General features: G+C 46.1%; 1 protein-coding gene across 12 annotated transcripts in view; it reads right to left on the bottom strand.

Annotated features, from left to right (window-relative positions):
* MYOCD (myocardin) overlaps positions 1-22,717 on the bottom strand; it is a 480,210-nt gene that overhangs the window by 25,821 nt on the left and 431,672 nt on the right. For all 12 annotated transcript variants that reach the window (XM_043496455.1, XM_043496456.1, XM_043496458.1 and 9 more), the window contains 3 exons: positions 16,630-16,705; positions 9,897-10,058; positions 1,678-1,853 (listed from right to left, as the gene is read on the bottom strand). In XM_043496455.1, the coding sequence (XP_043352390.1) occupies positions 1,678-1,853; positions 9,897-10,058; positions 16,630-16,705 (414 nt within the window). The remainder of the gene's footprint in view (positions 1-1,677; positions 1,854-9,896; positions 10,059-16,629; positions 16,706-22,717) is intronic.

Below are 22,717 nucleotides of genomic sequence, written 5' to 3'. Positions count from 1 at the left end.
TTACTGTCAAATGCTGGGGAGATGCTGGGGAAGGAAAGGCTTCCCCCCAGAGCCATGTGCACAGCCACTACCTCAGACTGCAGTTACAGAGACGCATCAAGACCCGGGGATGTCACTCTGGGGGAGCTGCTGACTGACAACCTGCTAGTTAAAGCACTGGCCGCACACTGATGCTAGTTAGCAAAGCCCAGCTCTCCAGCTGATTTGTCTGGAGAAGAGCATTACAGCCCTGCTGCTAGCCAGTTCTACTGTCTGTTTGTACCCACTCCCCATGCCCCCCGTTGCCCCTTGGGTCTGGAAAGCCTCACCCTTTCAGCCTCACAGCCTTTCAGCCTCTATTCCTCTCCTGTCTGTGGTCTCCAAGGGGAAAAGCTGCTGACATGCTTAAAGCTGCCAAAACTACAAGGGAATCTAGGTGCTACGGTGATACAAATAATAACTACTAACACGGACTGCCTAGTGACCAATAGAAAGGGCAGAGGAGAAGCCACAGCAAAGGCATTTGCATCCTAGAGCAGTAGGGACAGGAAGAAAGATAAGCATTGCCCCCTCTTCTACAGCCAGATTCAATCAGACCCCTGAAAGGGCCAGAAATGTTTGGGTAGAGCCTTGCCCCTGTTGAGTGATGGCAGGGACTGGAACTGGACATCAGGCACTGTCACAGCAGAGGCTGTTCATGTGAGTTGCAAAATCGGTGTGTGGGATTCTGCTGCAGCATCTTCCAGAAAGTATCTGGCACCAGTGGAAACTTTGGAAATGCACTGGGCCTTTGCAGCCCCACAGACATTGCAAGCTACACAAGCATTTGGCCTCTGTTCTTTCCTCCGTGCCCACATGACCACACTGCCCATCAGTCACCTGTTCTCACTCTCTGATCTGAATGCCTCTTGCCAGGGCAGGCTGGGCTGGGAGTGAGTGAGCCTTTTCACAGCATGTGGCATCTGTCCCTTCCAGCCCAGATATAAAGCAAAGAAATAGATCAAAGGAAGCAATGAAGCAGTTAGGCTCCACGGAGACTCCAGGGCAGCTGGCTGTACAGGAAGGCTGAGCCAGGCAGGCCACATCTCTGCTTTCTTTTAAGCAGCCTGTGGCAGTCTGAGAACTCCCAGGGATGGTCAGCCTAGGCTTTGCTCCCCCTGTCTCCACTCTATATAGGAGGGTACTATGCTAACTTCCTAAGGCCAGATTCTGCTTCCTTTGCTCACACTGAGCAGAACCTCTCTGAGCCCATTGCGGTCTGTGGGACTCTTGGCGTAGGGATGGTCTCCTGAGTGTGGGCTGAGACGGAGGCAGAATCAGCCCCCTCCCTAGCAAGTACATGCTTCCCCATGACCATGTGGACGGGTGGAAGGAGGTTGTTTAAAGCCCTCACTTGAAGGTTGCTCTAGGGGGGGCGTGCAAGGGGGGGGAGAGAAGAGTCAGCACTGCAAGCAGCTTTCGGGAGGGCTCTGCAGTGCAGCGCCACAGTAACCAACAGTAAGTTCCTGAGCCCTGGGCGTTGCTTGCCCAAGGGGATGAGCACCCCCCCCATGGGGTGCAGAGTATTCCTGCATTCAGAGTGTTGGGTGGATGTCTGAATGCCCTCGCTGGGCAGAGGGGACAGGCTTCCCCAAACTGGCTCCCAGGGCCAAGCCCTGGCCTGCCCACAGAACGCTTGTTTTTTTGTTTTTTTTTTACCTGAGTTGTCCCTGATGTGGCAGAGGAAATTGCCTCTGAGTTTTTGGTGCCTGCTGGTGATTCTGTGGAGCCCTGCGAATCCTCCCTCCTGACTTGCTCTGGAGACAGGCCATCATTGCTACTGTCTTCTTCAAAGGCAAAAGCATCAGCTGATTTAGAGAAGCTCCCCTGGGCACCTTAACAAGTGAAACAAAGGCAATGGGTCAGTAGTACATAAACAGAGACAGCCGTAGCAACGTGTGCAATGAACCATCTCAGCGGCTATACCAAACCCTCTACAATACATAAACCAAGCCCCCAGTACCTGGTGTGGGAGCACATTGAGCACAGCTGAGGAGGGGAGGGTGATTTTGATGGAATGAGCAATAGCCCCTAGGAACAGTGACCTGATTCCAGTATGGGCATTTCACATATTCCTGGCTGTGATGTGGAGCTGTATTTTGTGCAGCATCTTTCATACAAGTGTTCAAACATAGGCATCCCATTGGAGTGCCCAAGAAACAACTCCCGGAAAATCATATCAGGTTTTGGTGTCTCTGTGCCCGTTTTATGCTTAATACTCTGTACACATCCACTTACAGATCTGGGCCTTCTAGTAAGGGACTCACAGAAGTGCAGCTGAGATCTGAGCTGAGATGGAGAGTCCATGAGGGGAGAGGTCAGGCAAGCTGCTCAGACTGCAGGAGCTCCAGAGAACAGTGCCCTGCAGGCTTATGTAGAGGGACAGGGAAGAGCGTCACAGAGGGCAGTAGGGAGAGATTTTGAAAAACCTGCCCCATTGAAATCTCTACACTGCAGACGGATTTTGGCTTATTCTGGTTATCATCCTTTGAACTGATTTTATTTCAGATGTGTCTGTCTGTTTGCCATTTGTATTCATCTGCTCCAGAGCAGGCTGTAGGGATGAGGCCCTGGAAACTTGGGGCATTTCAATCATTAAGCCCTAATATTTGTCCTCCCAACATGGATATGCAAAAATACGGAGACCCAGGCTCCTGCTCTCTCATTGGCCTCACTGGGCGTGTTGTGGAGGCAGCACACTCATGAGCAACACTCTAGTGGGCAAATGCAGCACAGTGATCCTGCTCCCTTCTAGTGAATGGGATGATGTTGACTCAGGGTCTTTAGGGAAAGTGGGGGATCCTAGGAACTTGGCTAGGCAATTGGAGCCTGGGAAATAATGTAATAGGCCCCCTACTGCACCAAGTGTAGTCCAGGGGAGCTGCAAGTATTCAGCACCTCTGCACATCAGGCTGTGGGGTTATGAGCCTGAATACGGATTGAGGTGCTTAACTGCAGAATAGGAGTGTGGTGTTTATCTCCAAAGAACACCAGGACTGGTAGACTCAGGTAGTAGCTCGGGGTGAGTGTTTCCCACCTAGGTGGTTGCTTTGAATCCAGACGTATGTGAAACTGTTCCCACCAGAGGGACTAGTGTCCAGCAGCCTGTGTGAAATGATTGGGGGGGAGTCCTCCTCCCACTGGACAAATGTCTAAATCACAAAACCAATGGATGCACTGAGCCTGTCTGGAGCCTCCGCAGAGAAGCCAAGGCGTGAATCAAACAAAGGTCTCAAATCTCCAGGCCCCCAAACTCCCCCGACTTCTCTGAACAAAGTACAAAGAGTTGGAAGAAATGCTCCAAATGACTAACTGCGCTTCCGGAATACCAGCAAAGCCTGGTCCAGAGGATTCCCAGGACAGTGTCCCACACTCAGATGGACAAGAGCTCTTGACCCCAGGGTTGTGCTGATAAGGAAAGTGCTGAAAAAGCAAGGCTATTTTGCAAGACCCCCAGGAAGGCTTAGGCAGGAGGATGGGTAACAGAAGGATTACTGCTGCTGTGGTCATATGCTGCCCAATCTTATCATGCAGCTCTGCACTCAGATAGCTCGGGGACAGCTGGGGCAGGAGGAAGGGCTGGGGAAGAGTGGTCCACCTGTCCGTGCTCTAAGCCCAACAGTGTGCAGATTCTCTCCAACACACTTCGTCGTGTTCTGACCTCTGCCTTCTGTCTGACCAGATAGGCATTATCGCCCATTCTCTTTGCACAGGGTGTGTTCTCTGGAGGGAGAAAGCAGATGAAAGACCACAGCATGTGTGTGGAATAGCTTGCTAAGTCACTGGCCCTGCTGTCGCCAGCTATGCACTAGGAGAGCTCCTGGAGTCTGTGCTCATCTGCCGAAGGCACTTGGTGGGAAGAAATACCACAGGAGCATTGCTAGTTACCATAGTTACAGGTTCCCCCAATGCAGAGCTTGGCTAAGTGCTGAGCTACACACTCTAGTAGTCTGGAAGCTGCTCGCCTAGCCATGAGCCACAGTACTCCTAGCACTGGGCTTGAAGGGCTCCAGTCCCACTAACATTCATATATCAGGAGTAACACACAAGTGGTTTGGTAAAGCTGCGAGGGACTCCAGGGTGCAAATACCCTCAGCACAAGGGCTCCAGCTATTGGAACAAACCCCGCAACCTCAGCCCGAGGGCAGCCAAGGAGAGGGATAATGAGGTAATCTTGTCTCAGTGGGCTCCTTCCTCCATGCCATCCTCTTGCCTGCAGGGCACTACCCTGGATCTGCCTGCTGCAGCTGATGCTGTCCCCCTCCAGCAATGGGCTGTGTTCCCCTCCCAAGGCTGTCAGGTTGTGATTTCTAGGTTGCAGACAGGCTGTGCTCCCTCCAGAAGTGCAAGTGCTGCCTGCCTAGCTTCTGCCAGGATCTAACAGACTCCATTGCGCCCGGCTGGCACCCTGTCTGCACCCTCTCTGTCAGTGCAGGTCATTGGTTCAAGGATTTCATTGTCACCATAAGCCTTAAGAACTGATGTGCTGGGAAGCTGCAGGAGCCAGTAACACCCAGAAACCGAAAGTAGGTGGCATGCAGCACAGAATGGTTGTTCTAGGCCTGTTGAAGCCAGCTGCTGGTTCTGGGAAGGCCAGGAAAGGGAGCTTTTCTGGTGGGAACCTGTGGAAGCTGATGACACCTTTTATTCTTAAGATACCATGGGAGGTTTAGGAGGTGCGGAGGCAAGGGCATGGAGCAGCGTTGCACCAAAATATGCCAAAAAATAGCCACAGGCGCTACAAATACTGTGGGGTTTCTGTGATGCTGAGAGCTGACTCAACAGCAGGGTGCTCAGGTGGTGACAATTGCTGTCTTGGTGAGGCTGTCCTGAGAACTGGGTGACATAGCATGACAGATGGCAAATTATCCACCTTCAGTCTTCCTGCTGTCTGGAGCTTTGAAAGAACCCTATCAAATTCCAACACTTTACCATCCTTAGCCTCATAGAATCATAGAAGAGTAGGGTTGGAAGAGACCTCAGGAGGTCATCTAGCCCAACCCCCTGCTCAAAGCAAGACCAATCCCCAACTAAATCATCCCAGTCAGGGCGTTGTCAAGCCGGGCCTTAAAAGCCTCTAAGGATGGAGATTCCACCACCTCCCTAAGTAACCCATTCCAGAGCTGCACCACCCTCCTACTGAAATAGTTTTTCCTAATAATACAGCTGGGCTGGCAGTTAGGAGGCATTTAAATCCCCTCCAAGAGGAGATACACACCAAACAAGTGAGCTGAGGGGACCTCACTCAGGGACAACATGGCACTCCAGAGCATGACTGGAATGTGCTGCCCCTTACTTCACTTCTTGATACCAAGGGTCTGTATGGAGTGGGGAGAGGGGAATGCTCGGCTTATCTCTCTTGCTCTCACTGCAATCTGCGGCTATCCATGTTGTTTCATGATCCCATGCCTCTGCTGTAATCTCAGGCAGGATGGTGTTTGCTTGGGGCTGTTTTTAGTGTACTGCGTATTGTCCTCCTGAGTGCATTGGACAGAGTGATGACAAGGACCTGGTAAAAAAGGCTATTAGATCACCCCTCAGTTATGTGGAGCACAGGCAGCCTCCTGTTGCTGGGACATTAGGGATCTAGACTGGCTTCAGCACTTTTCTTTCACCCTGTTGGAGGTGATTAGATGAATATGTCAACTATACTTTCCACTGTATAAACATTTAAAATTCCAAGGTTACAGTAAGACAATTTTAAACCCCGTCATTTTTCTGGTATTGCAAAAGCAAAAGACTCAAAGTTTCAGAATAGCAGTGTTCCTCTCTGCTCTGTGTCCAAGCCTGGGCTGCAGGCCCCCGGGGGAATCATGGACCTGGCAAACACACCGTGCTGCTCCTTTGACTTAGGCATTTTGCTACATAAATCTAAAGGCAAGCACTGACATCATGTCGTGCTGCACAATTCAGTGCTCAGCATTCAAGAACCCCAGAAGGTTTGTTTAAGGATGTGCCCTTGATTCTGCCCACTTGTGTCTGAACAGCCAACAAAGGGTAGATTCACCCACTGGTTGCTCTGCCTAGGTGGGATTCACCCCCAGGGCAGGCAAACCGTCTCCTGGTTGTTCTGCTGGGGAGGACATCTTAAACTCATGGTGGGGGCTCTTCTGCCCATCAGGGGGAAGTTGTCTAGGAGAGAGGTTAAATCAGTGCATTCCTGGGCACCTTGGTCACACCTCTCCCAGGGCAGTGCCATTCCACTATCCGAGCTGCACCAGCTAGCTCCAAGCCTTCTTAAAGTAGGGATTGCAGGCACCTTCCACCCCTCTGAGCCTGCTGCAGGAAGACTTGCTGTGTCAGGCAGGCCCTCAGCCTGCATTTCTGCTGGCAGGAGCTGAGGCTGGCTAGAGACCACACTCTTGAATTATGTGGCCATGGATGATTTCTCAAATAATAAGGTATTAATTTCCAGACACAAGCTGTGATCAGTTGAAGCTAAGGCTGAGAGCACATATTACTAATTTAGAGCAAAACCCCATTACCAGTATGTTGTAATTATTCTAAAACAAAGTGTTATAAACCCAGGAAATACATCATCGGGGTAATTCTTAATAGAAATTCAAAGATGCTGAGATGTGGCAAAGCACAGGTAAGGCACCCAAACAACCCAGCTCTGCCCCGTAGTGATGTCATGCAATAATCATAGGATTACGATTCAAATGTTTTGGAGCTGGTGGGCCCAGACTAGATTAAGCTGATTTTAAGGACACATTGTGCTTTTTCATATTTTTACCCTGATGATGTCATTGCAGGGCCTGACAAGAGAATGACTTTAAGACATTTTTAGTCAGACCGTTTAAAACTTTTGGTTGTTAAGCCCTATTTAATTGAAGTCCCTAACAAGCACTTAGGAGAAAGGCTTTCTTTGTTCAAGATTCAGACACAACTGCCCAGTTTATTATGAGCTCAGAAAGGTCCCATACCAGGTGTCTGATTCTGACCTCATATCAGCTTTACGCTCAGCTAACTCCACTTACTCCTCATGTATGCTGGGGTCAGTGAGAAGAGAGTGAGGCCCTCATTGGCTCATCTGTGATAGAAAAACCCTTGAAATCTCAGACATTCCACAAGCAGAAAATGGTTGGGAAGAAAAACCTTGCAGGCCATCTTGGTGCATCACAGAAGGGCACAGAGCACAAAGCCATGTTTTTGTCCATTGTCTGTCACCTTTAAGGCCTGAGATCATTGTACACTCTCGTGTTGCTTGGTGGGCAAGGGAGAAGCCAGGAACTGAGCAAGTCTGAACACAGCCTCTGACCCAGGTTTCCAAACCACCCTCCCTCATGCTAGGGAGGTTCCCTGGAGTCCATGCTCCCCAGATGGGTTAGTGTGCACATCCCAATGCACAGGCCATGACCAGGATGCCTTTTGCAAGTGTGCCTATTGTAGGTTGTTTTCCAGCTGGGCAAAGGCCCTAACCCTCTTCGAGCACTCTTCCCCCAGCAACCTTCCAGCCTCCAAACCTCAGCTCTTTCTGACACAGCTGCATTCAAAGACATGGCTTTGGAGTTTTTATAAAGTAGGAAATGTATTTTTTCCACTCTTCCATCATTTAAAAATGGCTGACAAGATTTTTCTTAAACTCCTTTTAAAAAAAACAACAATTTTCAGGCAGGCACCGAGCCCGGAACATTTCAGGCTATTGTATTGAAAAGTTACAAGCATGAGAAATCAGGGCATGACACTGGACCCTGAACTATAGTGATGTGACCCATGCAACACTGGGCCTTAAAGGTGCACATTGTGGTTCACCATGAGCAGAATATACCAAGACCAGAACAATGACAATAGCAGGGGCCAAGAAAGGAAACCTCTGCACATGACAGCATGGGAAATCTGCAGGCTTCACTCTGCTCGACAGTGCTCTGCCGAGTTGGCTCAGCATGGGCTGGAATAGCTCAGGTTCTACATGCTGGGTTCTTAGCAGAACCAAGAGTCAAAGAGCTTCCTGCTTCTCACACCACTTCCTGTGTCATTCTAAAGTCAGTATTGCCAAAGAGTCTAAGTTCCTGGTGAGCAGAGCCCCTACCACTGGCTCCAGCTCACCCTGAGCACTAACCGGACACTGAACGCCCTCACTGGGCTGCACACATAACTGGCAGGCTAGTGGAAATAATCCGTGACAATTAGGGACTGAGTGTTATTGAACAAGGAATTTGGGCTGCATGGGACCAGCTTTCAGGGCCACATTCAAGTCAATGGCAAGCCTGCTATTGACTAGTAGAGCTGGATCAGATCCCTCCATGAATGGGCCAGGATTGCGTACAGATAAGCCTTCTTGGCCTGTCACTGCTGGGATCTGTTGGGTCTCTCGTTTCTCTCCTTTAGATACTTCCTATATTGGGAGCGATTCTGGCAGGATTGAAAGTGCCTTTTCATTTGGGTGTCTGGATCAATACCAGCCCCATGCAGAAATACTAACAGAGAACACGGCTGGGCTGGGCTCCATCCCTCCCACAGGTGCTATCTGTAGGCTGACAGGGTAGTAGCAGTCCTGACCCTGCATCTGTCTGAGCACTGCAACCTGCATTTCCTAGTCCACAGCTCTCTCGCCATTCCCACTGGCCAGTGCCAGGCTCCCCGGGGCTGTTCCAAACCCCAACATACCAAGGGACAGTGTGGGGTGCTGTGTCGCAGAGCCACTGCTCTGAGTCAGAGAACTCCGTGGAGCTAGGGTATTTGGCTGAGGAAAGCAGCCCTGTATATTTCACTCAGAAAGGGCTGGGGCTCTGAGTGGGGGGCTTTATCCCCTTGGCGAGTCAGCATGGCAGCTTAGCGTGCCGGAGTGAACAGTCCATGCCCTAACTGCACAGCCTGGGCCAGCTCTTACCAAGACCCCAGGGTGACAAGCTATTTGTCTCAGGTGAGCCAGAGAGCCAGGAGATACAGGGGGGAGTGTCTTCAGCATCCTGAAGAGAGGAAGCCCCTTGTGTTCACTAACATAAGTCCTGTGGCCTCTGCATCGGAGAACAGCCCCAGCCTGGCTGCTCTCTCCTGGGGCACTGCTGAGCTGCAGTGCAGACACACAGGGCCTGACTCGTCCCTTCCTGGGCCTTGAGGCCATTTACACCAGTGCAAAGTGAGTGCAAAGCACCACCTTTCTGATTGGGGACCGTTTTACACCCACTTTGCACAAGTCTAAGTAAGTGGAATGACACTCAGGGAGTGGCAGGGGGCACCAAGGCCCACATGCTACACACAGCATGACCCCTCATCCCCATAATCAAGCATACTCATTCTCCCAGTCCTCCTGGCCACTGCCTGGCACTTCAGGCAGAGGCACAAAACCAACCAGCCAACCAAGCAAATGCCAACCAAGTAGCTGTGCACTAACTCCGTGGGGGTGCCTCCCAAGTCCTGACTGGTTCCTTAGCCCAGCTGTCCCCTGGCTGCGCAAAGAAAGAACTGGACTCTGCTTCGTGCAAGTGAGGTGAAGGGATGGTAGGAAGAGACTGGACACGCTGAGGCTTTCCATCTCAGGCTTATGGAAGCTGTGCCTTCTTCTTGGTCCTTAGCCATAGGGTAGGATTTGGCTTGTGATGACTAACATAGGTGGAGGGGATGCTGACTCACAGAGGGGTGACTGAACATGTTAGCCTCTTACCTAGGCAACTTAATGGGAGACATTTCTGGGAGGAGATTACAGTTTCCTTTCTCCTCTTAGACCTGGTGAGGAGAATATATGTGCTGCTGATTGGGGCTGCTTGCAGTGAAAATAATATGGGCTAACTTAGGTTCTGTTATGGCTCTTAATTTTATGTTGGTAATTTCCTGTTGGACTCATATCTAAGTACTGCACTATATGTATCAATGTCCTTATCAATCTGTGCTGTACACACACGTGCGATACAAGATGTGCTTCTCTCGTGACCTACCTTTTATCGCCTCTTTCACAGCTGAGTCAACAGGAATAATATTCTTCTCCACCAGCTCCAAAGGACCTGGTCTGAGAGCAATTTTTTCATTGAGATCATCTGCAAGTCGGGCTCTTTTCAGCTTCATCTGAGTAGCTTGAATGGACCCCTCTGCAGCTGAGTCTAAAAGGCCAAAATTGAAAGCATCAGTTCCAGGTCCCGCTGAACCTGTGCTCTAGCTACAGAACGCTCAGTGATAATGAGATTCCCCTTCCGGGATCACAGTCAAAACAAAACACATTTCAGGTTAGAGCAGTAAACGGAGAGAGATCAGTTCCAGTATTCTGAGCCTGGAACACTGGCTGTTAGATTACTCTCTAGACATAGGACTGTGTGTGGGATGGATTGTGGATCTCCACATAGTTCTCAATGGTTCCCAGGTCAGAATTCTCAGTTATCAAGTAAAAGATCTTTTTCCCTTAGATTCCAGCTGTGCAAACTCAGCCTGTGACCCTAGAGTTATGCTGGGTTCTGTCTGATCAATAAACAGTCTGCAATGAAACTTAGTTAAAATTGTGTGGGTGATGTAGGAGCAGAATAGACTCCAGCTCCTCTCCCTGAGCTGGACTGGCTCTGCCAGCTAATGGGAGCAGACTCCAGCTCCTTGGATGCTGAAATATTAGAGCATGTGTAGAAAGAACCATAAAAATGATTCAAAGGCTGGAGAGAATCGTGCTGTAGAGGGAGAGATGTACAGAGCTCAGTCTGTTCAGTTTATCAGAAAGAAGATTGAAAGTAATTTGATTACAGTGGAGAAGTACCTTCGTTGGTACTACAAAAATGCTGGATACTAAAGGGCTCTTATTCTAGGAGAGAAAAGTGAAACAGCCACAAACGGCCGAAGCTTTAGCCAGACAAATTCAAACTGGAAATAAGGCAGAAATTGTTAACAGGGAGGGTGATTAATCATAGGAACAAAATCCCAAGGGAAGTGGTGGATTCTCTATCTCTTGCTGTCTTCAAATCCAGACTGGATGCCTTTCTGGAAGGCACAAATTATTCTTTAGTCAAACACAAGTTGTTGGCTTAACACAGGGGTAACAGGGTAAAATGTAATGGCCTGTGTTATGCAGGAGGTCAGAATAGATGATATAATGGTCCCTTCTGGCCTTAAACTCTATGAAACAATGACTCTCCGAGTCCTCTCCCAGAGCTAGATGGGCTCTGGAAGGTTAACAGGGAAAAAAGGCAGAATTTACTGGTTTATCTTAAGGCGCCATTGATAAATGGTTTATAAAGAGTTGGTAAATGATTACTAGAGGTTTTAATAAGTGGTTAATCAATTGTTGGTCTAGATTGTCACCAAGTCCAACATGTCAATAGATTGCTTATCACCATGACGCTAACACCTTCTATGAATGTGTTTAGAACCATCCCTAAACACATACTACTAATGTCTGCACCATGCTTATATCTATTGAACCCTTACTAAGCCTTTACAAACCATTTATAAATGGACCCTTAATATAAAGTGTGACCAATCTGCAGTAGTCAGTAAAGTCAGGGGACATCTCTGGACCTGAAGGTACCACCGCACATCCTTATAGTTCCAAATACAACTACTCTTTGAAGAAATTCAGGCTATGGAAAACACAAGCCTCAGAGTCTCAGCAGTGTGCTGTATAGCCAGTTACAGAACTGATGGGTCATATGAATTCATGCTACCCTGTGAGTGGCCACTCACCCCAATCATCCCCATTTGTCCTTATGAAAATCTCTTAGCAGCTGTTCTACTCTGCAAAACTTCTACTCTCCCAGATTAATTCAGATTAAAGTAGGGTGTGAACTGACTCCCAGGAGCTGTTCCAGAATAACTCAATGTGTAGCCCAGTCCTTTGTTTCCCCATTTGTAAAATGGGCATAACGTGAGCCATCTTGGAGGTATATGGACAGCTGTGGCAGAGGGAGGCCAGTGCTATACAATAGTTATGTGGCAGAGCCAGAACTAGAACCCAGGTGTTTTGGCCCCCCATGCAGGCAGTATCCCTCGCACCATCCTGCCTCCCTCACAGAATGACAGCTGCCTAGTCAGGAGAGCACATGGAACTTCCTGTCACTGTTTGTTCTCACTTTATAATCCCAGCTGACACGGAGAGCAAATGGTGCCTCCTGCATACCAGTCACTGGTTAACTGAAGCTTGCACCGTTTTCAGGTGACTGCACTAATTAACCAGCCATCACCTGCCTCCTACTCAACAGCTGCCCCAAAACAGAGTGCCAGAATTATGGGATGTGACTCACACTCCTGGCAAACTCAGGCTAACACCCCAGATAGGAGCCTGCAATGGAACGTGAGGGCCATTCACTAAAGCCTGGCACCTGTGACTGGGAACTGGGGGCCTCCATTACTTGAGCACATGGGGAAGGGATTAGCCTCCATTTCTTCCCATGCAGGGAGCAAGGGCCTAACAATTCTGGCCATAACAAACACCTCTTCACTCTCAGGGTTGAGGGGAGCCTAGGAGAACACCTGCTCCTTCCTTCCTCCTGGCCCCATGGGAGCCCTTCTGTGAGGGCTCCATAGGGCCTGGTCTCTGTGGGAGGAGAGGGGGCAGGGTTGGAGTGTCTCTGGAGTGAGACTAGTTTCTTGGTGCTTCAGGAACAGCGCCCTGGGCTCCAGGAAGATCCTTGCTGGCATGGAGTCTGTTGTGAAAGGTGAGGAGGAGGTGGCACAATGCCTCTCTGTGGATGGCTGTGGGCTCCAGCAGAGCTCCAGAGAGCTGTGGCCTTTCTGCAGGGATGAGGAGGACAAAGCCCAACCTAAGGAGTGAACAGCTGGAGACTCAGAGAGTTCAAACATACCAGGTGTCCTGCACCCGACTAGGACAAAAGCCCCATGAGGAGGACACGGCTGGCTTGTGCCAACCTTGACCCCGGCGGAGTTGTTTAATCTGTCCCCTTGGCTGCCAGGGCAACAGTTCAGTATTCACCCTTCTCTCTCCGAGCCCTGTGCTATGGGGCAGATAGGGAACAGATGTGTCCAGAATGGGACAGTATTTGGGAGGCTGTCGGGGGCTGTGAAAAGAGGCTTCCTGATAATTAGGAGGCACCTGTGAAGTACTCAAGAAGGGCCATGAAAGAAGGGAGAGATGAGCTCGCTATCAGCACAAAGTGTGTACTCACTACCCAGGCACAGAACACTCCAGCATTTCAACCTGTCATGCAGCTGCTGCTCTGGCAGCATTGGCTGAACTGGCCCAGCGTTGGCCCGAGAGCCTAGCTGCCCTGACTGCTCCGTGTGTTTGCAATATGTTGTTGCTGTGTGTTATGGCTCTGTGTGAGATCTCCAGCACTCCCTGCTCTGCCAAGAAAGTCAGGAGTTCTGTTTCCAGCCAGAGCAGTGAGTGTTCCCCTCCAACCTTTCAGGGCTCACTTGGAGTCTGACTGAAGGCTTAAATCAGGATTTATTGTCTGCAGAGCAGTCTGCCTGCCCTATTGGGACACTAGCTGTGGTGAAAGAGGAAGCAGTCTCGGAAATCGGCCCGAGCCCAAGACTCGGGGAATGTGCTTGGAGGACACCACAGAACGATTGCAAAAGTGATCAAAGGAAATACTTTTTCCATACATAATACAATTAGACTATGGAACTTGCTGCCAGAGGATATCATCAAGGCCAATAAATTAGGAAATTGGTCATTTACATGGATAACTGGACTATCCAGAATACCGGAATTAACGCTAAAATGTTTAGGTAGGAATATTACATGTCCTTTGTCACATTTTAAGTCAATCTCTGACTATTGGGGGTTGGATTTGAACTTTGTGGGAAGCAGATTATTCCACATCAACTTCTGGGTTCTTACACTTTAAGAGCATAAGAACAGCCATACTGGATCAGACCAAAGATCCATCTATTCCAGTATCCTGTCTTCTGAGAGTGGCCAGTGCCAGGTGCTTCAGAGGGAATGAACAGAACAGGTAATCATCAAGGGATCTATTCCATGTTGCCCATTCCCAGCGTCTGGCAAACAGAGGCTAGGGACACCATCCCTGCTCATCCTGGCTAATAGTCACTGATGGACCTAACCATGAATTTATCTAGTTCTTTTTTTTACCCTGTTATAGTCTTGGCCTTCACAACATCCTCTGGCAAAGAGTTCCACAGGCTGACTGTGCGTTGTTTGAAAAAATACTTTCTTTTTTTGTTTTAAACCCTCCACTTATTAATTTAAATTGGTGACTCCTAGGTCTTGTGTTATGAGAAAGAGTTAATAACACTTCCTTATTTACTTTCTCCACAGCAGTCATGATGTTATAGCCCTCTATCATATCCCCCCTTAGTTGTCTCTTTTCCAAGTTGAAAAGTCCCAGTATTATTAATCTCTTCTCATACGGAAGCCTTTTCATACCACTAATCATTTTTGTTGCCCTTTTCTGAACCTTTTCCAATTCCAATGTATCTTTTTTGGGATAGGGCGACCACATTTGCACACAGTATTCAAGATGTGGGCGTACCATGGATTTATACAGCGGCAATATGATATTTTCTGTCTTAATCTATCCCTTTCTTAATGATTCCCAACATTCTGTTCGCTTTTTTGACTGTCGCTGCACATGGAGTGGATGTTTTCAGAGAACTATCCACAGTACCTCCTAGATCTTTTTCTTGATTGGCAACAGCTAATTTAGACCCCTTCCTTTTGTATGTAAAGTTAGGATTATGTTTTTCAATGTGTATTATTTTGCATTTATAAACATTGAATTTCATCTGCCATTTTGTTGCCCAGTCATCCAGTTCTGTGAGATTCCTTTGTAACTTGTCGCAGTCTGCTTTGGACTTAACTATCTTGAGTATTTTGTATCATCTGCAAATTTTGCCATCTCACTGTTTACCTCTTTTTCCAGATCATTTATGAATAAAGCTATGTTTTAGTCTATTTTTAGATTTTCACTAAAAATACCAGTGAATAAAACTTGGGGAAGGGGCTGCTCAGGGGCCCTGTGGGTGCTGGGGGAGGGCGGCCCAGCTACTTTGGCGGGGGGTGGGGTGGCGTGCGGCCCAGGACCCCCGCTTGTGTTGGCGGGGGGGAGGTGCCAAGAAATGTTATCTCTGCATCCTGTCCTGAGGTGACATGTACCCAGTCAATATGGGGATAGTTGAAATCCCCCATTATTATTGAGTTTTTAATTTTTATAGCCTCTCTAATCTCCCTGAGCATTTTACAGTCACTATCACCATCCTGGTCAGGTGGTCGAAAGTATATCCCTAATGCTATATTCTTATTATTCCAGCATGGAATTACTATCCATAGAGATTCTATGGTAGAGTTTGGTTCATTTAAGATTTTTACTTCATTTGACTCTACGCTTTCTTACACATATAGACCACTCTCCCTCCAGCACGACCTATTCCGATATATTTTGTACTCTGGTATTACTGTGTCCCATTGATTATCCCCATTGCACCAAGTTTCTGTGATGCCTATTACATCAATATCCTCATTTAATATGAGGCACTCTAATTCACCAATCTTATTATTTAGATTTCTAACATTTGTATATAAGCACTTAAAAATTATCACTTTTTAACTGGTTTCAGAGTAGCAGCTGTGATAGTCTGTATCCGCAAAAAGAAAAGGAATACTTGTGGCACCTTAGAGACTAACAAATTTATTGGAGCATAAGCTTTCATGAGCTACAGCTCACTTCAGCTCACAAAAGCTTATGCTCAAATAAATTTGTTAGTCTCTAAGGTGCCACAAGTCCTACTTTTCTTTTCACTTTTTAACGTTTGCCATCACATGATCTAATTGAATGGAACTCTTTTTCATTTGACTGTATCTCATCAGATCATTTGACTGTTTCTCATCAGATCAGTATCTCCATTAATAGATCCTCCACTAAGAGATGTCTCTGTCTGAAAAATGTGCTCCTCCACACCTGTTGGCTTCCCCTAGCCCTTAGTTTAAAAACTGTTCTATGACCATTTTAATATTAAGTGCCAGCAATCTGGTTCCATTTTGGTTTAGGTGGAGCTCATCCTTCCTGTATAGGTTCTCCCTTTCCCAAAAGATTCCCCAGTTCCTAATAAATCTAAATCTTTCCTCCCTACACCATCGTGTCTCATCCATGCATTGAGACCCTGCAGTTCTACCTGTCTAACTGGCCCCCTGCGTGGAACTGGAAGCATTTCAGAGAATGCTACCATGGAGGTCCTGGACTTCAATCTCTTACCTAGCAGTCTAAATTTGTCCTCTAGGGCCTCTCTCTTATCCTTCCCTATGTCATTGGTGCCTACATGTACCATGACCATCGGCTACTCCCCAGCACTACGTATAAGTCTATCTAGATGTCTTGAGAGATCCGCAATCTTCATACCCGGTAGGCAAGTCACCGTGCGGTTCTCCCAGTTATCACAAAATGAGCTATCTTTGTTTCTAATGATTGAACCCTTCCAATGGACCTGGTGCCAGCTACTGTCAAACACAGGATGTTGAGCTAGATGGACTGCAGGATTTGATCCAGTCTGTCAATACCTATTTAAGGATGATGAGGGCTGCATTGGGCACAACATGAAATACCTTGTGCTACAAGCCCCTTACATAGTCTGATTGCCATCAAGATCTGGGGCAAAGTAACCCTAAAATTGTGTCTTGCAGAGAAACAGGAAAGCAACAGAAGATTTGGGGCCACAAGAGAGATGAAGGTTTGGAGAAATCTACAAATATGTGAGGAACAGCTCACCCAGCCTTACCTTGTAAAATGTGCATATTGACCAGGTCTGATTGCTCAGGCCTGCTTCTGATCTTGTGCTTTAGGTAATCCTCAGTCTGCAGGACAGAAATACAGAGAATGTTAGATCACCAGCTCCAGCTAGTAAATTACACAGTGCTGGCTCTTTCTGCTCAGCTATTGGAATTGTTCGTGTTTTCGTAGGAAGAGGGAATAACTGCTTTTCTCCACTGAGTGAGCTGTTAAGTGGTACCTTATTTACCCAAGTACTAGCCAACACTTGGACAGGAGATGCCCAATGAGACAAAGTGATGCTCTTGGAATCAGTTTCGACAATTCAGCAGATGGCCCTTGTAAGGTCTGTCCTTTTAAGCCTCCAGAGAGCAGCACCTCAAGACCCCCAGCACTGCTGGTGCCCAGGCTGTTCTGACAGTATGTGAAGTCTGCTGGAGCCCTGTTCACCGTGTGTGAGGACTATTCACCAATGCGTGCCTGGATCTACCCCCACAAGACAGCACAGCATGTTTCCTTTGGGGTTGGTGCTGAATCAACACCCCAGCATGGTGCGAGAGGATGCTATGCTGCTGGAAATGCCAGCTTTTGGATGAGATGTAAAACTAGGAGCCTGACCTTCTGTACCGATTCTCTGACACTGTTTGCAAGAGAGAGGTATATTGGCTATTCCGGTGCTGATAATGACACTCTGCCTTTCTAAGTCCCCCACAGTTTCCAGGGTACTCTGCACTTCCTGATGTAAGCTGCTAGGTCCTGTTGCTCTGCACTTAACTGCTGAATTCCATTTTGTGAAATTGCTGAGAAAGTCATGCCCTCATCTTAGATACAAAGGTGATAAATGCCTTAGAAATAGATAGACAAGGTAGGTGAGGCAACATCTGTTACTGGACCAACTCCTGCTTCACCTACCTAGTCTCTCTCTCATATCTTGATACCAACATGGCTACAACAACACTTAGAAATAGATATGTAGATAGATACTGATACATAGTGAGACCTTCACTGAGGACAGCACTTAGTAAACAAACATCTTGTTTGCTCAAGTGACAAATTAGTATTATTATTGGAATGCCCAGAAAATGCCAGATCCTTTCTAAATAGAGAAGAAATGATGCCTGCCCAATGAGCTATCAATATAAAGGCAAATGAAAAGGGTACAGCAAACACACGGGTATATTAGCAAACACACATCTACTCACACACATGCTTAATTGTATTATTACAGTAGGAAATATAAATTATACTCAAGTTACCTCTTCAGCTTGTCATTGTCATTCAATTGACCTTCAGATGTAGCCAATAGAGTTCTATCTGACAATTAGTTAAAGGCCATACCACTACTCAACAGAGTTTGCCAACTACATATGTCTGGATATCAATGAAAGAAACTTACAAGCAAAAGCAGGCGAGCTAAAATGTCCAGCATTGCAAGAGGATTGTGATGTAAGTGGCATTTCTGTTTAGCAGGGGGGAAAGACAATAATCAATGGGATACTGTAATACCTGATTATAAGCTATACAGGAAGGAATTGTTAGGTCAGAGAGATGGGGGAGTCCCACTATCTTAAAAAGAAAAGGAGTACTTGTGGCACCTTAGAGACTAACAAATTTATTAGAGCATAAGCTTTCGTGAGCTACAGCTCACTTCATTGGATGCATCCGATGAAGTGAGCTGTAGCTCACGAAAGCTTATGCTCTATTAAATTTGTTAGTCTCTAAGGTGCCACAAGTACTCCTTTTCTTTTTGCGAATACAGACTAACACGGCTGCTACTCTGAAACCTGCCACTATCTTAAAGATTCCATGGAACCTAGTGAGATACCAGTTCTGAGTAGAGAGGATCATACAGTTAAATCTGTAGAGATCCAAGTCCGAAATGACAGGATTACAAATATATGAGTGAAATGATACTCCCAGTCTCCAGTTAAAGAAAATGCTATTGAATGCACAGTGCTGAGGGTGACCAAAGTAAAATCTACATCTACAAAAGGAGTTATAATGGGTATCTCTTAGTACCTGCATAAAAACTGATCAAATGTCACTTCAGGCCAGATTTTGAAAGGTATTTAGGTGCCTAAAGACGCAGATAGGTGCCAGGTGGGATTGTCAAAAGCAGCTAAGTAGGTTAGATGCCTAGCTCCCTTTAAAGTCAAGGATAGTTAGATACCTACTCTCTTTTGAAATTCCTACTAGGTGCTTATTGGCATCTTTAGACACGTAAATAACTTTGAAAATCTGGCCTTTCAGGTCCACATTTAGAGAAGCAACTTCTTGTCACCTTAGTGAGAGAACACAAGAGGAGAGACTATGCTAAATTGAGTCCTAAGTAACATAGAGGTAGGTTCCAGAAGCAGCTATAGTTGAGTTGCCGAGTGATAGTGACTATAATATAATTAAATTCAATGCCATTGAGGGAGGATTAGAAACAGTCTAAAAGATAGAAATCAGTCCATAGGAAGAAAGAGTCAATTTGCAATATAGCAAAAGATAAACAGTGAGATGCCACAAAGTTCTGTGCTAGGATGGTATTATTTCAGGTACTTATTAGTACACTGAAAAAGCAGAGGAGCAGTGTGGTGGAAAAGTCTTCAGATGGCACAGTGTTATTTAGGTCAGTTAAGATTAGAGCAGGCTGTGAGAAACTTCAGAGGGACTTAACCATGCTGGGTGACTGGGTAGCAAGAATGTAGATGAAATTCAGTGTTGACAAAGACAGCGTAATGCATATTGGAAAGAAGAATTTACGCTGATCCTACACCCTATTAGGTTCTAAATTAATTGTAACCACTCAGGGAAAACATCTCGGCGTCACTGTGGGCAGCTTAATGATATCTTCTCAGTGTGCAGAATGGTCAAAAATGCAATCATAACATTAAGAAGCATAAGAAATGGGATGGAGAAAACATTGAACAGAATTATGCAATTCTATAAATACATGATAGGTCCTCTCCTGGAATCATGTATTAAGTTCTGGTCACTCCATCTAACAACATATCTAGCAGAAAGAGAGATGTTCAGAGACAGGCAATGAGAATGATGAGAGGTATGGAAAGACTTTCTTATCAGGTGAGAGTGAAAACAACAGGACTGTTTAGTTTATAAGGGAGATAAAAAGAGATCATATGAGCTTGTGAGTGTTATAGAGAATGAATGGTGTCTCATAACACAATAACGAGGGGAGGCCAGTAAATTCAAAACGAATAAAAGGAAATGTTTTTCTACATAATGCATCGTTAACTTGTGGAACTCCCTGAAACAAGATATTGTGACAGATATGACAATTTCTTGCAATATCCTTGAAAAATTTTATTGAATTAAGTTTAAGTATCTTGGAGTCCATTGTGTTAAAAATTCCCAGTTTATGTATTATTGTGGAATTTTATGTGACGCCTCTAGAGGGGAGCCATGGCCAATGTAAACCTTGGGAAGCATTATAAGCTTCAAAGGACTATCGAAACAATGTGCCAGACAAGAATGAACTTTCAGGACAAGCATAAATTAAGTGCATTTCCCAGGAAATCTCTTGGGGGAGATGAATGCAAATGTACCACACCCCAGTTATGCAAAAATCCAGCCTTTTGAAGCTATGCCCTGTGGAAAGAATCATTATCTGCTAATTACCTGTTCCTGGAAATTAAGGCTCAAAGGCCAAAACTGTGTAATGGAGAGAGGCATAGATTCATAGGTGTGCTTGTTCTGGGCTAACAGTTGTTTTGAACTAATAACCACAGAAAACTCTTGTTGGTGTTTGAACTACTGACTCCTACCAGAGCCCTTGTTGGAGTAGGGGTGATTTCTGATAAACTTACTAGCATGTGTGTAGGGTTTTGTTTATGTTTTCTCTATAATGCTTTCATCTTAGGAAGAAATGTGCTTGCTTAGAAAGGGCTGTACGGTGACTTTTAACTGGGGCAATTATGCTGTTTATAGCCTCTGAGAAAGGAAAGGAAAGCTGGCCTGCCTAGGCCACCTGACTTGCTGGGGAACTCATGATGAAGGCAGGGAACTGTGCAGTTGGAAAACCCCCAGTTAGGAGGGAGAGAGATGTAGGTCTCTACAAGGAGAAGTGATGGCTGAGGAGCTGGGAGCCTAAAAGTGGGTGCCTGTGGTGGGCCACAGAGGGGCAATACAGGTGCAGATATTGCTGACTGCAAGAGCTTCCAAAAGAGGATTCCAAAACGGATGAGGCATTATATGAGTAATGAGAACACCCAGTTACATTTCATTGGAGAAATGTGGTACCCACGTAATGACATAATACTTCAAAGTTCTGACTAATCATATTATCTCCCCATGATTTCTCCCATGCTACCTGTGATGCATGGAGGAATCCCTTTGTCAAATTTTATAAATCCATCACCAAGTCCATCCTCAAAACTTACCTCTTCCATAATGGATACAGTAAACTGCAAGCTGATCACAGCTCGACAGGTGCCAAATTGAATTTACTGCTCCTGACTGGCTAAGAATTTGGAACATCCTATTAGTTTTGCTATTCCGTCTCCCCCATTCCCCACTCTGTGATTTGTGTTAGCCTCCTGTTATGCCTTCATGCTTCAGAGCACAAACTGTCTGATGTTAGGAAGAAACTTCCCCTGTGTAATTTATTCCATAATTGTCCTTCCTCTGAAGCATCTAATACTGGCCACTGTGAGAGAAAACATATCAGACTAGATGGGTGGCAGATCCAATCCTGTACAGCATTCCTATGTATCCATGTGTCCCTGGTGCCTTGATTTGTTTAAGTGGTGTCACTATACACACAGCGTGTAGTGACACAGTGACACCACTTAAACTGTGTGTATAATTCTGTGAGATCCTGTGCTCTGAAAGACCTTTGGAATAATGTATCTGGAGGTGCTGGATTAATTTAATTAAATTAATTTCACATTATAGGCTACCAAACAGCCATGAGATAGTTTCCTGACTCAAGCGAGACTCGAATTACTAACATAGAGGTCTGTCACAACCCCTTGGACCATCTAGTCCACTGTGCATTAACTTTAACATTTATTGTAGTTCTGGCTCTTCTCAGCCCTTCCTGGTTCTAAGTAGGAGGAGAAGTGGTCCAGGGGCATAAAGGCAGGAGATGCTGTTATCATGATGTTTCTAGCATCAGGGGAAGCAGAAAATATTGGGACACACAAAAGAACCCGTTATTATCAGATTTCTAGACCAAGTTTGTAGAACATGGAATTTGGAGAAGATTCAGCTAAGCAACCAAAATGTTATTGGCTGCTTATCTGAAAGCACCCAGCAATCCTTCTGAAATTCACTGGTTACTGCCCTAGACAAAGGGCACCCCTATAAACAGGAGTATATTTTTGTCATGCATTGTGCTCTTTAACATGCTCTGAGAACAAAGACATTTTTGGGCATCTCACTCAATAATCCTTTGCTCTTCCCCCAGGCAAGCAGCCAATGGAAACCTTTGAATGGCGAGACAGAGAGACATTAATGTATACTTGAACAATAAAATATACGACACTTCAAGGATACTTTAAATTGCTTGAAATTTCCTAAACATACTAATTTTTCATAGGGGCGTTTTGTTTCTTACATTAGTCATTTATGATTGCAGGAGACAAAGGGCAAGTACCTAGAATATGTTAGTTCACAAGAATACTCCAAAATGTTTCAAGTTAACTCCTTCACATAAAGTGCCTGTACAACTAGCTGCAAACAAATCTCTCATAGAGTAACTGAATGAATTACTATATTCCATTAGAAATCACCAAGAGCCAATCATGTAAAACAAGATAATTCCCTCTTAAGGTAGCCATGCTACTATTATTGCTCTGTATGCATCATGAACCAACTATTAATAAATATGATATGGGGAAAGAAATGAGGATGAAGAAAAACATACTCAAAGACCAAATGAGAAAATTAGGATAGTTTTGGATTAGCTAATCTTGGATTGATGCAATGGAATCAATGCAATGTACTTGATATATCAGCATATCAGAGGTTTGTTATCTATTGTCAGCATTGCAGGGTATCTTATTCCTTGCTGCATGTATTTTTCTAACCTGTTGTCTTGGACTGTGTGCTTTCTGAACTGGACCCCAGGCAAACAGGATAGCTATGTGAAC

The sequence above is a fragment of the Dermochelys coriacea genome, chromosome 14 (genome assembly GCF_009764565.3).
Source record: "Dermochelys coriacea isolate rDerCor1 chromosome 14, rDerCor1.pri.v4, whole genome shotgun sequence".
Classification (NCBI taxonomy): Eukaryota; Metazoa; Chordata; order Testudines; family Dermochelyidae; genus Dermochelys; species Dermochelys coriacea.
This window is presented reverse-complemented; position numbering and strand designations above follow the sequence as displayed.